Here is a 13462-nt window from a genome sequence, read left to right as displayed (position 1 = left end):
AACAGGTGTAATAGGGAGAGATGGTGTCTATAGTAACAGTGGGATAATAGTCTCTGGGAAGGGAGTGTGACTGTGGGATAGCAGGTATAGTAGGGAGAGATGGTGCCTATAGTAACAGTGGGATAATAGTCTCTGGGAAGGGAGTGTGACTGTGGGATAGCAGGTATAGTAGGGAGAGATGGTGTCTATAATAACAGTGGGATAATAGTCTCTGGGAAGGGAGTGTGACTGTGGGATAGCAGGTATAGTAGGGAGAGATGGTGCCTATAGTAACAGTGGGATAATAGTCTCTGGGAAGGGAGTGTGACTGTGGGATAGCAGGTATAGTAGGGAGAGATGGTGTCTATAATAACAGTGGGATAATAGTCTCTGGGAAGGGAGTGTGACTGTGGGATAGCAGGTATAGTAGGGAGAGATGGTGTCTATAGTAACAGTGGGATAATTGTCTCTGGGAAGGGAGTGTGACTGTGGGATAGCAGGTATAATAGGGAGAGATGGTGCCTACCGTAACAATGGGATTATAGTCTCTAGGATGGGAGTGTGGCTGTGGGATAGCAGGCATAGTAGGGAAAGATGGTGCCTATAGTAGCAGTGGGATAATAGTCTCTGGGAAGGGAGTGTGACTGTGGGATAGCAGGTATAGTAGGGAGAGATGGTGTCTATAGTAACAGTGGGATTATAATCTCTAGGAAGGGAGTGTGGCTGTGGGATAGCAGGCATAGTAGGGAGACATGGTGTCTATAGTAACAGTCGGATTGTAGTCTCTGGGAAGGGACTGTGGCTGTGGGATAGCAGGTATAATAGGGAGAGGTGGTGCCTATAGTAACAGTCGGATTATAATCTCTGGGAATGGAATGTGACTGTGGGATAGCAGGTATAGTAGGAGAGATGGTGCCTATAGTAACAGTGGGATAATAGTCTCTAGGAAGGGACTGTGGCTGTGGGATAGGAGGTATAGTAGGGAGATATGGTGCCTATAGTAGCATTGGGGATAGTAGCCTCTTGGATTATAGGAGTATTCAAGATAACAGCCCAGCTAAGTGTGCTTTGGTCCAGGCTCCCCTGCCACTAGCCCATACTGGAAGGGTTACTAGTGTAAAATGTAGGTGTTCAAAGCTCAGCTGTACCTGAAATACTATCTCTATGCTAATCAGTACTGTGTGTTTTCTCCACCAGTCGAAGTGTACAACTGTGCTTCCCAAACCCCAGATTGCTCCAGCTGCTTAGGTCGTGCAGACCTGGGGCACCACTGCTCCTGGAGTGAAAGTAGTTTGTCTTGTCGGTTGAACAGTGATATACCATCCTTTCCGAAAACATACACCTGCCCTGCTCCTGATATAAGGAAGGTAATGCGAGACCTATGAGGATGAACTATAGACCAACTGTTGGGTTGCTGTCCTGAGTGGTTTAGAGATAGCCAAAGGGTCTGAATAGTAAAATGAAAGCACCGTGGTCTTGTTGTGCCCCTGAGGATATACAAGAAGTAGTAGGGCTGGAGAACACTTAGCTAATTAGGTGTAGAAAATATTTATTCTATACATATTTCTGTTGTATATATTAACAAGAACTGCCCTATTGCTCCCACCAGTTATCATAAATAAAGCATTTTGGTTTATACACATGTTGGGAAAGTATATGGGAATATCAGCTAGACTGACAAGCATTCACAGACAAAGCAGGAGGACGGGAATAGGTCTACTCTTTTGACCTCATCACTTTATTCATTTTATTCCATCCATTTATTCCTGCTAAAATGACCTAAGAAATAAATCCAGGGAAGCCTGCAAAGGCCAAGATAAAATACAGTGCTCTGATTTTTAGTCCTTGTATGGTATTGGGAGCAAGAAACAAGGAGGAGGAACATGGTCTGGGGCTGTCTTTCTGACAATCATGGGTCTCCTCTTCATAGATTGATCCAGTCAGTGGACCCCTGCTGGGTGGTACTCTTCTTACTATCCAAGGACGCAACCTCGGAAGCCGCTTCAGCGATATCAATGGAAAAGTCAAGATTGGAGAAATAGAGTGCACCCCTATTCCAGAGAAATACATAGTGTCTGAGGAGTGAGTTTTTCCTTCTGTTAATACCATTAATTGTACCTACTAAGCGATACACATTTATATCAGAATATTTGTTCCTCCAGGATTGTGTGTGTGACTGGAGATTCCCCCAGGCTGCTCACTGATTGGGTGTCTGTAGATGTAAATGGAGGTGGCAGATCCAAAGAGAAATATTCTTTCCAGGTAAGTGTTATATAGATCATCATTTTCTCTGCACTGGGGAGTAGGAGTACTTTAGTTTAGTTTAAGGGTGATGTAAAACTGGTTGCTCAGCCATACTTTAAACAATAGTTGTCAGCATACCCAGTTTACAAATTGCAGCATACCCCAGTTTAGTATCAAGGATTAAAGCAAGATGGATCTTTAATACAGGCAACACTGTTTAATACAACTTGTTTTCAAGCTCTTTAACTCAAGTGGCCCAATTTATTCAAGAACTGAGAATTATTCCCAACTTGTGTACACCTGACTCTAGATCTTTATGTATGTAATTATCGTGGAGGCAGTGTTGGACTGGCCCACCGGTATAACAGGAAAACTCCTGGTGGGCCCAGGTGTCAGTGGACCCTCCTCCTTCTAAACACTTGGTCTATTTCATGACCATTCCTTATTTCCTTAACAAAAAGGCTAAATAGATGGAATAATCGATAACAGTATGTAAAAAAAAAAGAGATTAGGGGAATAGAGGTTGAGTGAGAAGAGGAAAATAGTACTGAGAGTAGGACCCTGGTCTAAGGTTTTTCTGGTGGGCCCCTGGTGTCCCAGTCTGATACTGCATGGGGGTATCAAATGTCTTTGTTCTAGCCAAAAATTCAGTTATTTTCCTATGTTAGAAAACAGCAAAATGACCGGAGTTAGGCTCCTGAATGAAACATTCTTATGCAACAGTAATTAACCTATTTTGGTGATCAGAGGAGTCCACACTAGAGGCTTTACCTCCTCTTTAACCATCAATTTTAGCAGCCATTGCTATTAGCAATCCTGACTTTAGCATGGAAACTTTTGATGAGGCTCAAATTTTGAATTTTAGTAAATGAATAATTTTGTTTACAGGTGCCAGAGGTGGAATATTTCTCCCCAGATTTTGGCCCTAAGGCAGGAGGAACCAGAGTAACCATCTCTGGGACCAGGCTGAATATTGGCAGAGATGTCCGAGTCCTATTCAATAAGACACAGGAATGCAGAGACCTTGTGTAAGTACCGTCAAATAGTCAGTGCCCTATTACGTCCGTCCTTGTCTTGCCTTTCACACCCAGGCCTTTATATGATATACTGATTTTCCAGTATATTTTTTAACAGTAGTTTTCTGTAAAATACTCTCAGGCGCACACAGAGCACAATCCAGTGTACGGTTCCAGCCATGGAATTTCTCCCTGATATCAAGGTCAACATCTGTGTCCAGTTTGAGAGAAAATCTTGTGCAAAGGAAGAACTCTTTTTCAAGTACCAAGAGAACCCAATGATCAAGAGTATGGATCCAAGGAGCAGCCCAATCAGGTAGGGAGCTCCCCATTTTAAATACTTAGAAAACCTAGAGACCACAACAATGGATTTGAAGAGCAACCTCATAAGGACATTCCTTCCATCCCAGTAGCATAAAAGCCTAAATGTGGCATACATGAATAGTATTCAAACTATTTGACATTTTTGTATCCTTATCAATGGATAGTGTGAATGTAAGCAAACAGTGTCTATAGAATGATCTGTGAGTTTCTCTTTTACTTTGTGCAGTGGTGGCCGGATCATCACTTTGACCGGAGAAAGATTCGACATGGTGCAATCTATGATGATGGAAATTCAGAATGAGAAAGGGAGGCGAACAGTAAGTTGACCTCTCCAAGTGGATGGGGTGTCCTTTAAATGAGACACATCATGATAGTTTCACAGTGGGTGACTTTACAATGTGTGAGGCTACAAAAGCTTTGTAATAAGTGACACAACTCTATTCTGAGTGAGATGGATTTGTATGAAGTAGGAGAATCTGATAAAGGGCCACTATAGCCTCACATTTTCTTTTGCTGAGAAAATACATATGCTGGCATAAATTTGTTGCACAGTCTACATATGTCTACATAGAGTAATCTTTCGGCTATGGAAAGTGTCATTTACGGCCACTTGTTCAGTGCTGTCATGCCACACCCCAGAACTCATAGGCCACACCCCTATTCTGGCTTCTTTTTCTAATATCGAAGTATTAAGTTCAATTTTCATCTAAAGCAGCTCTGGGGGGTCGCCGACTCTTGAACCCCTGAGTTTCCTTGAAGGCAGCTGTTAGAATTGATACAATAGTTGCTAATACTCCACAGATGCTGCTGAGAAATGTAAAAACGAATGTAGGAAATTGGCACAGTTCAGATTCTGCCCCATGATCACTGAGCTGCCAGACTGAAACACCAGTCACTGGAACATTCAACTTTTAACTTCAATGTAATAAAAATATTAAAAAATAAAAGATGGAATGCATTTGTAAAAAGTCTTTGTTTGTGGTGAACAATCTGAAAACAACTCAACTGATATAAGTATTTGGAAGGTGAACAACCTCTTTAATGTTTCCATTCAAGTCCAAAGGAAGATGAAAAATTAAGATATATGAGCTTTGATAAAGGAGAAAGTTATTGAGCTGCAGTGTTGCTTTAAAGTAGGTAGGACAGAGGTGATATAAAAGAAAGGTTCCTATAATGTTCCTTTGGCAGAGTAATGTCTTTTAAAGGTAATCTTGGACACCTCATCATATTTGTTAAACTAGACTGGGAAAATAATTCCCCTTTACATATTTCTTTCAGAACTGCACAGTCTTAGGCCCAACTATAATCACCTGCCCCTCCCCTACAGCCCCCAACAGCACGATGGAGAACAAGAATGTCACCCTGAACTTTTACATTAATGGGGTGCAAGTGGCTCGCGGGGAGGATTTTTCTGACGAGGAAGACTTGCACAGCTTTAACCATTTCAGCCTGGAGTATCAGCCGGACCCTATGTTCTACACAGCCAAGAAGGAAAAGCTGATTAAGCATCATGTGGGGGAACCACTAACTCTGGTTATACATGTAAGGACTAGAACCATAAAAGCTCATGTTACTATCTTTTGTGCAAAAGTGTCCTTTTTTTTCTGCCTATAAACCCTGATGCATTACTAAATATGCTGCACGGTTTGTCAAAATTTTAATTAACATTGCAAAACTTATATATTCTACATAGAAACCATTACACAGTAATAGTAGACAGAGACATAACTAGATAATACTGGGCCCCACAGCAAATGATTTTTCCGGCCCCCACTCTAGAGGTTGACCTGTTTTACCAATATTAATTTAAACTTTATATGAATTAGGGCCTCATGGGGCCCCTTTACCTCCTGGGCCCCCCTACAGCCACAGGGTCTGCTTCCTATGTAGTTACATTCCTGAATGTAGAGTATAACTCTTTTCACAACATGTCTACTAGCAAAATATATATCCTCCCCTTATTCCACACTTACAGCTGCTGAAGTACAAAAAGCATAATTCCCAAAAATGCAAATACTGTTATTACATATGCCCAATGTACAGTCTTATATGAAGCCCTACAGATTATAACCTTTCAGTGATAGAGACCACAATCCCATTGTTCCCTGCGTGTCCTGAAGTGGATGCAGATTTAATTACAGGAAAATGAATCAGAACATTCAGCCTGTTAACAATGACACAGTTCTGGTAATTTTCATGGCCAGGGCCGGCCTTAGGCCAATTGGACCAATTGGGCCCAATTGGGCCCCGCACCTCTGGGGGCCCCGCACCACAGGGCAGCACAGATAATATTTCCCTCAGCACATGATGCTGCCTGGCCTGCCCCCAACTTTGAGAGTCCAGCCCATCCCCAAATCCATAGGTCTAGCCTGCCCCCAACTCTCATAGGCCCAGCTTTCCTCCAACCTTGATAGGCCCTGCCTGCCCCCAATCCAACCAAGCCTGCTCCCAAGCTGAATCGGCCCAGCCCCAAACTAATTGGCCCAGTCCACTCTCCTATTTCCTCCTTCTCTCTCTTACCCTGTGTGCCCCTATTATGTTACCTTGTCTGCCCCTTTCCTTTCTATTTTGTGCCTGTATGCCCTTATTTTCCTAAATACTTGGTGTGTCAGTAGCCAGCAACACTTTGTCTAGGGGCCCCGCCAACATGGTCCCAATTGGGCCCCACATTTGATAGGACCAGCCCTGTTCATGGCTTTCCTACGTATTATATATTTGTGTAGTGAAATTCAATAATGTTTTGGCCAAACAGTCTCTCTTATATACAGTAACCACTACACTACACTGCAGTGGGTTGCCAGCAATCCCACGTAAAATGATAAAGTTGCCTGGACGCATTTCAAATCCAGCAAACAGGGGGTTTAAAATAAATCAGATCCTGAATTGTTTGGTTCCATTTAATGTATCCAGATCTGATATTTTCTTTTGACAGAAAGAGCCAGACAACCTCGGTTTGAGAGTAGATGAATATCGGGTGAAGGTCGGACAGATTCCATGCGAGTCGATCTTTATCTTTAATGACAAGGTCATACACTGCAGCATCAATGAGTCTTTGAGCTCCTCTCAGCGCTATCTACCTGTGACGGTAAGGAGAAAACACAGCTGAATATTCATTGTCCAACCCTCATTGAGCTGCACATTGCTATGGGCAGGGTGTTTTAACCATTACTAAATGCATCTTAATTGTACCAATAGGCTAACGTTTTATGTCTAAAATTTCACCCAAGCATAAATGTTAACAATGTGTGTTTACACCAGAATCAATTTATTCATGCATGTGTTTCCCCGGCCTCTGAATAGACGCAAATGATCATATTTTCTACAAAGTATATTTTTTCATATGATCGTGTGAACTTCTGCATTTGTGGAATTGGTCTTATGACAGTGCTAAGTAGAAAAATAAACCTTGAATTATAAGTAGGGTCTGGCAGTCACTTATTCCTTTAAAATAATGAGATATATATAGCAAAGCAATGTTTATAGCGAATAAAACAAATATATTTTCTATTTACTGTCGGCGTGTATTTATAGTATGCATGTCCATTACATATGGAAGAACGCTAATGCATAAAAACATATATGCCTAAATGAGAATTTATTTTTATTTGGTCACTTTAAATTAAATGTAAACAGAATGTAGTAGATATGTATACACCATCAGCACATGACAGATTCCTTTTAGATAGACCTAGTTCCTTGAGCATTCCCTTTCTGTATATTTGTGTTCAAGGGAGTGGGTGCTGCCATATTGTTTAGATATTATATATATATATATATATATATATATATATATATATATATATATATATATATATATATTAAAGTTAAAGTTTAAATATTTGCTACTAAAAGCAATGTAGTCATTCTTTTGTGACATACATGGAACTGCTGGTCATGAATACTAAATTCAAATTTGAATTTTCAAGTTTATAAATTCACACATTCAAATTTTATTCCCCCTATTTGAATGCAAATTAAATTTGAGATTTATCACACCTCGACCATGGAACAGTCGTAATTCGAATATTCGCCACCTAAATACTGCCAAGTTCATGTCAGTCAATAGCAGAGGTCCGTTGAGCTATTTGAAGAAGTTAATAGCCTGCCTGACATTGGAGGGTTTTTTTCGGTGAAAAACTAGATTTGTATGAATTGAATACGATTCGAATTATTGGGTCAGAATCATTCGATCGAATATTAGACATTCAAATTTTTTCTTAAATAACCTCCCAATCGAATTGTGAGTATATTTGAATTAAAATAAATTCGCATGAATTTGACCTTTGATAAATGGGCCTCCCAATTTCAGTGGTCAGCACTACGTAGGATTAATGCCCCATCACAAGTATCTTTTAGCAAAAAAAAGACCCATGGCTTCTTCAAGCAGAAGAGTATATTTCTTCATCTTTATTTTTACTATTAAAATAAATGTCCTTTCTGTGTAAAGAAATGAATTCTATGATAAATAATCGGCCCAATATCTTTATATAGCTTATATGTTTACATTTTAACTTGATTTAAATGTGCCAAGCCATAAAATAGAATTTACAAGCCGCAGTATAATTGGTGCACTTAAAGAGTTTGGAATTATACAGGGTACTTTTTCTTTATTTTCTTTAATAGCTTATATGTTGTTGAGTATGATGGAAGTGTTATTTCTGAATCTAGATTGTACAAATCCTACTTGCCCTTTCTATCCATCATAGTCAGCTTTATACAAATACCCCTTTGTCTCCGAGTTTATAACAAATGTAGGTTCTTACCAATTTTGCCTCAAGGTAAAAAAATATTTCCTGACTCAGGGACACCAGTAACAATCTTTTTCTAACGCTATTTAAATAAATTATTTTTAAAATATGTCAATAATGGGATTATATAGGGGCTCAAAACAGATCCATTAGAGAAGACATCAGCTCAACCCAGCATTCATGACCAACATCAAACCAAGCCATGATCAGATATTATAGGGGTTGTTCACTTTTAAATGAACTTTCAGTGTGATGTAGAGAGTGATATTCAGGGACAATTTGCAATTTTTTTTATTATTTGCGGTTATTTAGTTATTATTTGCGGTTATTTCGCTTTTTATTCAGCAGCTCTCCAGTTTGCAAATTACCCTAGCAACCATGCATTGATTTGAATAAGAGACTGGAATATGAATAGGAGTAATAAAAAGAAGCAATAACTATAAAGTGGAAGCCTTACAGAGTATTTGTTTTTAGATAGGTCGAATAAAGTAGGCAAATAATTCAAAAACTACATAAAAAAGAAAAAAATTAAGGCTAATTGAAAAATTTCTTAGAATTAGCCATTCTATAACATACTAAATGTTAACTTAAAGGTGAACCATCCCTCTAAAAGAAACACTCTCTCTCTAAATTGAGGTCATACTGCTCCATTTGGTGAACTACAGCTCCAGTGATCAAGTACAGTCTGAGTGTCCTGGAAATTGTAATGCAGACATATCTAGAGGGTCCAATTTTGACATTTCTTCCTATTTTCCTGGCTGCTTAAGAGTGGTGGCACAAGCTGCGATTCGGGGAGATTAGTCGCCCCACAGTGGCAGAACTACCGGTGTAGCAGGGGGTGCGAGCGGGCCAGGGCCCGCACCCCCTCAGGGCCCCCCCAGCAGTCCGTTCGCCGATGAAAATGCGGCCAAATGCGGCCGTACGGAGGGGGGCGGGGCCCGGCTGCGCGTCACGCACCAGGGCCCGCCCCCTCTAGGATCGCTACTGGTCGCCCAGCAACAAGTCTCCTCTTCTTCAGGCAAATAATCTCCCCGAAATGCCTTCCCATCGGCGGGATAGCACTCGGATCACTTTGTTTTCCGAAGTTGCCTCACAAGGAAACTTCGGGCGACTTCGGAAAACCGGAGCTATCTGAGTGTTGATTTACATTCTAGCTGGTGGGAAGCCATTTTGGGGAGATTAGTTACTCGAAGAAGAGTAACACGGGCAGATTCATGGTGATTAGTCGCTGTGACAAATCGCCTCTTCTTCAGGGTGGCAGTCTCCCGATCTGCTTTCTCCTACCTTCCCGCCGGCTATAATGAAAAATCACCAGCGGGATGGCACTCGCGGCACTTCATTTCCAACTTCGCCTGAAGTTGCCTCACAAGGAAACTTCAGGCAACTTCAGAAAAGAAGGGCCGCTAGTGCCATCCCGCTGTCGATTTTTCATTATAGCCAGTAGAAAGGTAGGGGAAGGCAGTTAGGGGAGATTGTCGCCCCGAAGAAGAGGCGATTTGTCTCCAGGGCGACTAATCTCCCCGAATCTGCCCGTGTGCCCTTGCCCTTAAGTCACTTGTACAAATAATGCGCAAAGATAACAGCAGCCTGTTTACATGACAGGATCTGGTTACAGGACAAAGGAGAATTAGTAAAACAATCCCAGCAAAGGCTAAGGTCCTGTTGGTGTTGGAAAATTGACCCTGTGCAAGGGCAATGGAACACAGTAATTTAAATGGATAATTCTGACTGCAGATAACTTCTCATTGAACAGAATTGACATATGAAACATGAGAAATGACTAATTGGGATATCCATTGTATACAATATAGGGATGTCATTGCGGTGCTGCCTGTAACCAATGTAAACGGTTACTGGGTTTAAGAGCCTGGACACATTTGAGTCACACTGTATATCACACTTCTCGTGATATACATGATATCTTAAGGGGGAAAAGTAATTTCTGAATAGTTCTTGTTCTTCTCTTATTCTTAGCAATTCTTTTCCCCTAAGGCATTGGTCATAACATTTCTGTAAAAGACAGCCAGCTGGAATTCTCCATACAGCTTGGACATTTTGGGATAAAGTCACTGCCAAATAGAAACTCCCTTTATTCTCACAAGTTTCTATAAACCCTCACCCTCTATTCAACCTCTACATTTAGGATAACCCTATGTCTGTTTCATATTCTTCCTACTGTACTGACCTCTATTGGGAGACTCTTGAAGGAAGCTTTTGAACATCTATTAGGTCGGCATCGCTTTAATGGGACTGGCTGTTAAGGGGGTAGTTCACCTGAGTATTAGCTTTTAGTATGATCAGTAAAGAAGATGACTAAACTATGTGTAGTAAACAATAATAAGAAAAGTAAAACGGTCAATAGGACTTATTCACTAGTGCACGGGCAGTGTTAAATGTGCAGTTTCTGGCATAATTCGCCATGTTTTTTTAACCCACAATTCAGCATTTGTTCCCACCATTCCAGAGTAATAGCGTCCAAAAGAAGGTGATGCGCCTGACACAATTGTGGCTGATGCGTTACACCACACCCAATTGCATAAACCCTCCGCCACAAATTGGAAGCAAATATAATAATGTTTAGTTGGCAGGGCTTCCATCAGAAATCACGGGCCCCCCGTACAACAAAATTTTCTGCGCCCCCTGGTCCCTGCCCACCCAAGCCCCACCCCAGATCTCACCCAAACCACGCCACAATAAAAAGGCCACACAGACAGTGCTAAAAATGATAAACCCTGCCATATACAAGTTACAAAAAACCATTGGTGGTCAGGACCCCATTATAAGTTAAAAAAATCATTGGTGGTCAGGCCCCCCCATCTATAAATTAAAAAAGAAAAAACTTTGGCGCCAGGGGCCTATATATTATTAAATAATAAAGTACATTAGTGCCCAGGGTTTAATAAAATAAAAAAACACATTGGTGTTCAGTGGAACTTACCTTAGGCTCCTTTCGTGGCTTCGGGTCTTTTTGCAGCTTCGGGGCTTCAGCTTTGGCTCTTTTCATAGCTTTGGGTCTTTTTATGGCTTCAGGACTTCAACTTCGGGTCTTTTTGTGGCCTAGGGTCTTTTCGCGGGTTTGGCTCCATTCGGGACTTCAGGTCTTCGGATCTTCGGGACTTTGGCAGTTCAGCACTGTCAAGGGGGGCCAGCTGATTCAAAAAGTGCAGCACAGCCCCCAGGCCTGGTACAGATGTACCCCCTGTGCCCCCCTGATGGCAGCGCTGATGGTAGGTGTCACTTTCAACATACAGCCTCAAAATTACTTCTAGGCCTGATTCTTTAGGAGCAAGTATGCATTACTTTACACAGGCCACTATGTGAACGCTGGTGCTATCTCTGGTTGTAGTGTCAGGGTTCCCTATCAGGAATAGGCGCATTGTATATTTCATCTGAACAGATGTAGACGGGTTGCAAGAAGTGGCTTTAGATGTGCCTAAATGTGGTGTTTTTGTTATTTTATTTTGGGGGGGTCAGTAAACCTGGCAACTGGCTGACTTTTCAGTTGCATTCTAGAAAGAAGCAAAATAACAATCTGACAATTAATTAAAAAGCTTCTTGGAAAAGGTCTATCTATAACACAGTAAGGGGCACATTTACAAAGCTCGAGTGAAGGATTCGAATTAAAAAAACTTCGAATTTCGAAGTGTTTTTTGGGCTACTTCGACCATCGAATGGGCTACTTCGACCTTCGACTACTACTTCGACTTTGAATCGAACGATTCGAACTAAAAATCGTTCGACTATTCGACCATTCGATAGTCGAAGTACTGTCTCTTTAAGAAAAACTTCGACCCCCTACTTCGGCAGCTAAAAGCTACCGAAGTCAATGTTAGCCTATGGGGAAGGATATTCCTTCGATCGTTGTATTAAAATCCTTCGAATCGTTCGATTCGAAGGATTTAATCGTTCGATCGAATAATCCTTCGATCGTTCGATCGCAGGATTTGTGCTAAATCGTTCGACTTCGATATTCGAAGTCGAACGATTTTAGTTCCTAGTCGAATATCGAGGGTTAATTAACCCTCGATATTTGACCCTTCATACATCTGCCCCTAAGTGTTTAAAAAGGAGCTGCAACATCATTAAAACATCCACATTGTTGTTCTTGGTTGGGCAGGTGTTGACATATGGAACTTGAGGTGCCATCAGCCTAATATGGATGCTGCTGTAACTCACTGTATATGAATACCTCTGAATCTGGCCCTCTGAAATAGTCCTGCCTAATCCATTGCAGTTGCAGCTGTTATGTACATTCCTTCATTGCGCCTAGAAATCTTTGCAACTTATAAATGCTGCTTAAATGCTAAGCTCATGCACATGGAGCTGGGCAGGTTTGTACATCCAGAAGGTCTCCTTACACACCTGTGCATTTTGGTCTTTTCACAGATACAAGTTGGCAAATTCAATCAGACTATCACCACTCTGCACCTGGCCGGGATAGACACGTCAATCATCATCTCCATAGTCATCTGCAGTATATTGTTACTCCTCTCCGTGGTCGGTAAGTTGGGCCGCATCCCCCCTGCTTGAAATTCCTCACAGTAGGGATAAGCTTGTGTCCAGCATTAGCAAAACAACACCAAGGATAGCACATGATGTGATGACAGGTCCTATCTTTCAGAATCTGAAGGTATGTTAAGTTTATCTACACTGGCAATGCCAAACTCAATAACCTTCCTTTTTTGTCTACTGCAAATCACAGCATCCTTCAGCATCCAAAAGCCATCAGGAACTTTAGTTTAAAAAATTTGTGAGGCATCAGTTTTAAGTCATGCCTCTTGCTGTTTCAGAGGAATGCAAATAAACACCATCTGAAGGTATATCCAATTTGCCTTAGAAAGGGAAAAAAGTGATGTCTAACTGGGGTACCTGGAGCCCAGTGAAGAACTTGACCCAAGGGCTCACCACCCTGGACTCTGCAACAGAATTATATCTCTCCCATCCCAGCTGCAGCCCTTCCCCCTCCTCGGTGAAGAAGTTCTTGCCCCATCCAGGCCAGAAATGTGCCTGTCCTTCCTAAGAAATTAGAATTTACCATTGACATTGGGTTTTGTTCTGACTGGTGTACCTGGAGCCCAGTGAAGAACCTGACCCCAAGAGCTCACCACCCTGGACTCTGCAACCAAACTAGATCTCTCCCATCCCAACTGC

The 13462-nt window shown here is 41.5% G+C and overlaps 1 protein-coding gene across 1 annotated transcript in view; it reads left to right on the top strand.

The window, feature by feature from the left end:
* Positions 1–13462, top strand: part of plxnd1.S (plexin D1 S homeolog) — a 96296-nt gene that overhangs the window by 54954 nt on the left and 27880 nt on the right. The window contains exons 12-20 of the mRNA XM_018261363.2: positions 1177–1346; positions 1910–2061; positions 2142–2241; positions 3112–3251; positions 3382–3555; positions 3790–3880; positions 4842–5105; positions 6496–6648; positions 12698–12812. Coding sequence (XP_018116852.1) covers positions 1177–1346; positions 1910–2061; positions 2142–2241; positions 3112–3251; positions 3382–3555; positions 3790–3880; positions 4842–5105; positions 6496–6648; positions 12698–12812 — 1359 coding nt within the window. The remainder of the gene's footprint in view (positions 1–1176; positions 1347–1909; positions 2062–2141; positions 2242–3111; positions 3252–3381; positions 3556–3789; positions 3881–4841; positions 5106–6495; positions 6649–12697; positions 12813–13462) is intronic.

Source organism: Xenopus laevis, chromosome 4S (genome assembly GCF_017654675.1).
Source record: "Xenopus laevis strain J_2021 chromosome 4S, Xenopus_laevis_v10.1, whole genome shotgun sequence".
In the NCBI taxonomy this organism is placed as follows: domain Eukaryota; kingdom Metazoa; phylum Chordata; class Amphibia; order Anura; family Pipidae; genus Xenopus; species Xenopus laevis.
The sequence above is the reverse complement of the archived record's forward strand: the minus strand, read 5'-3'. Positions and strand labels throughout refer to the sequence as shown.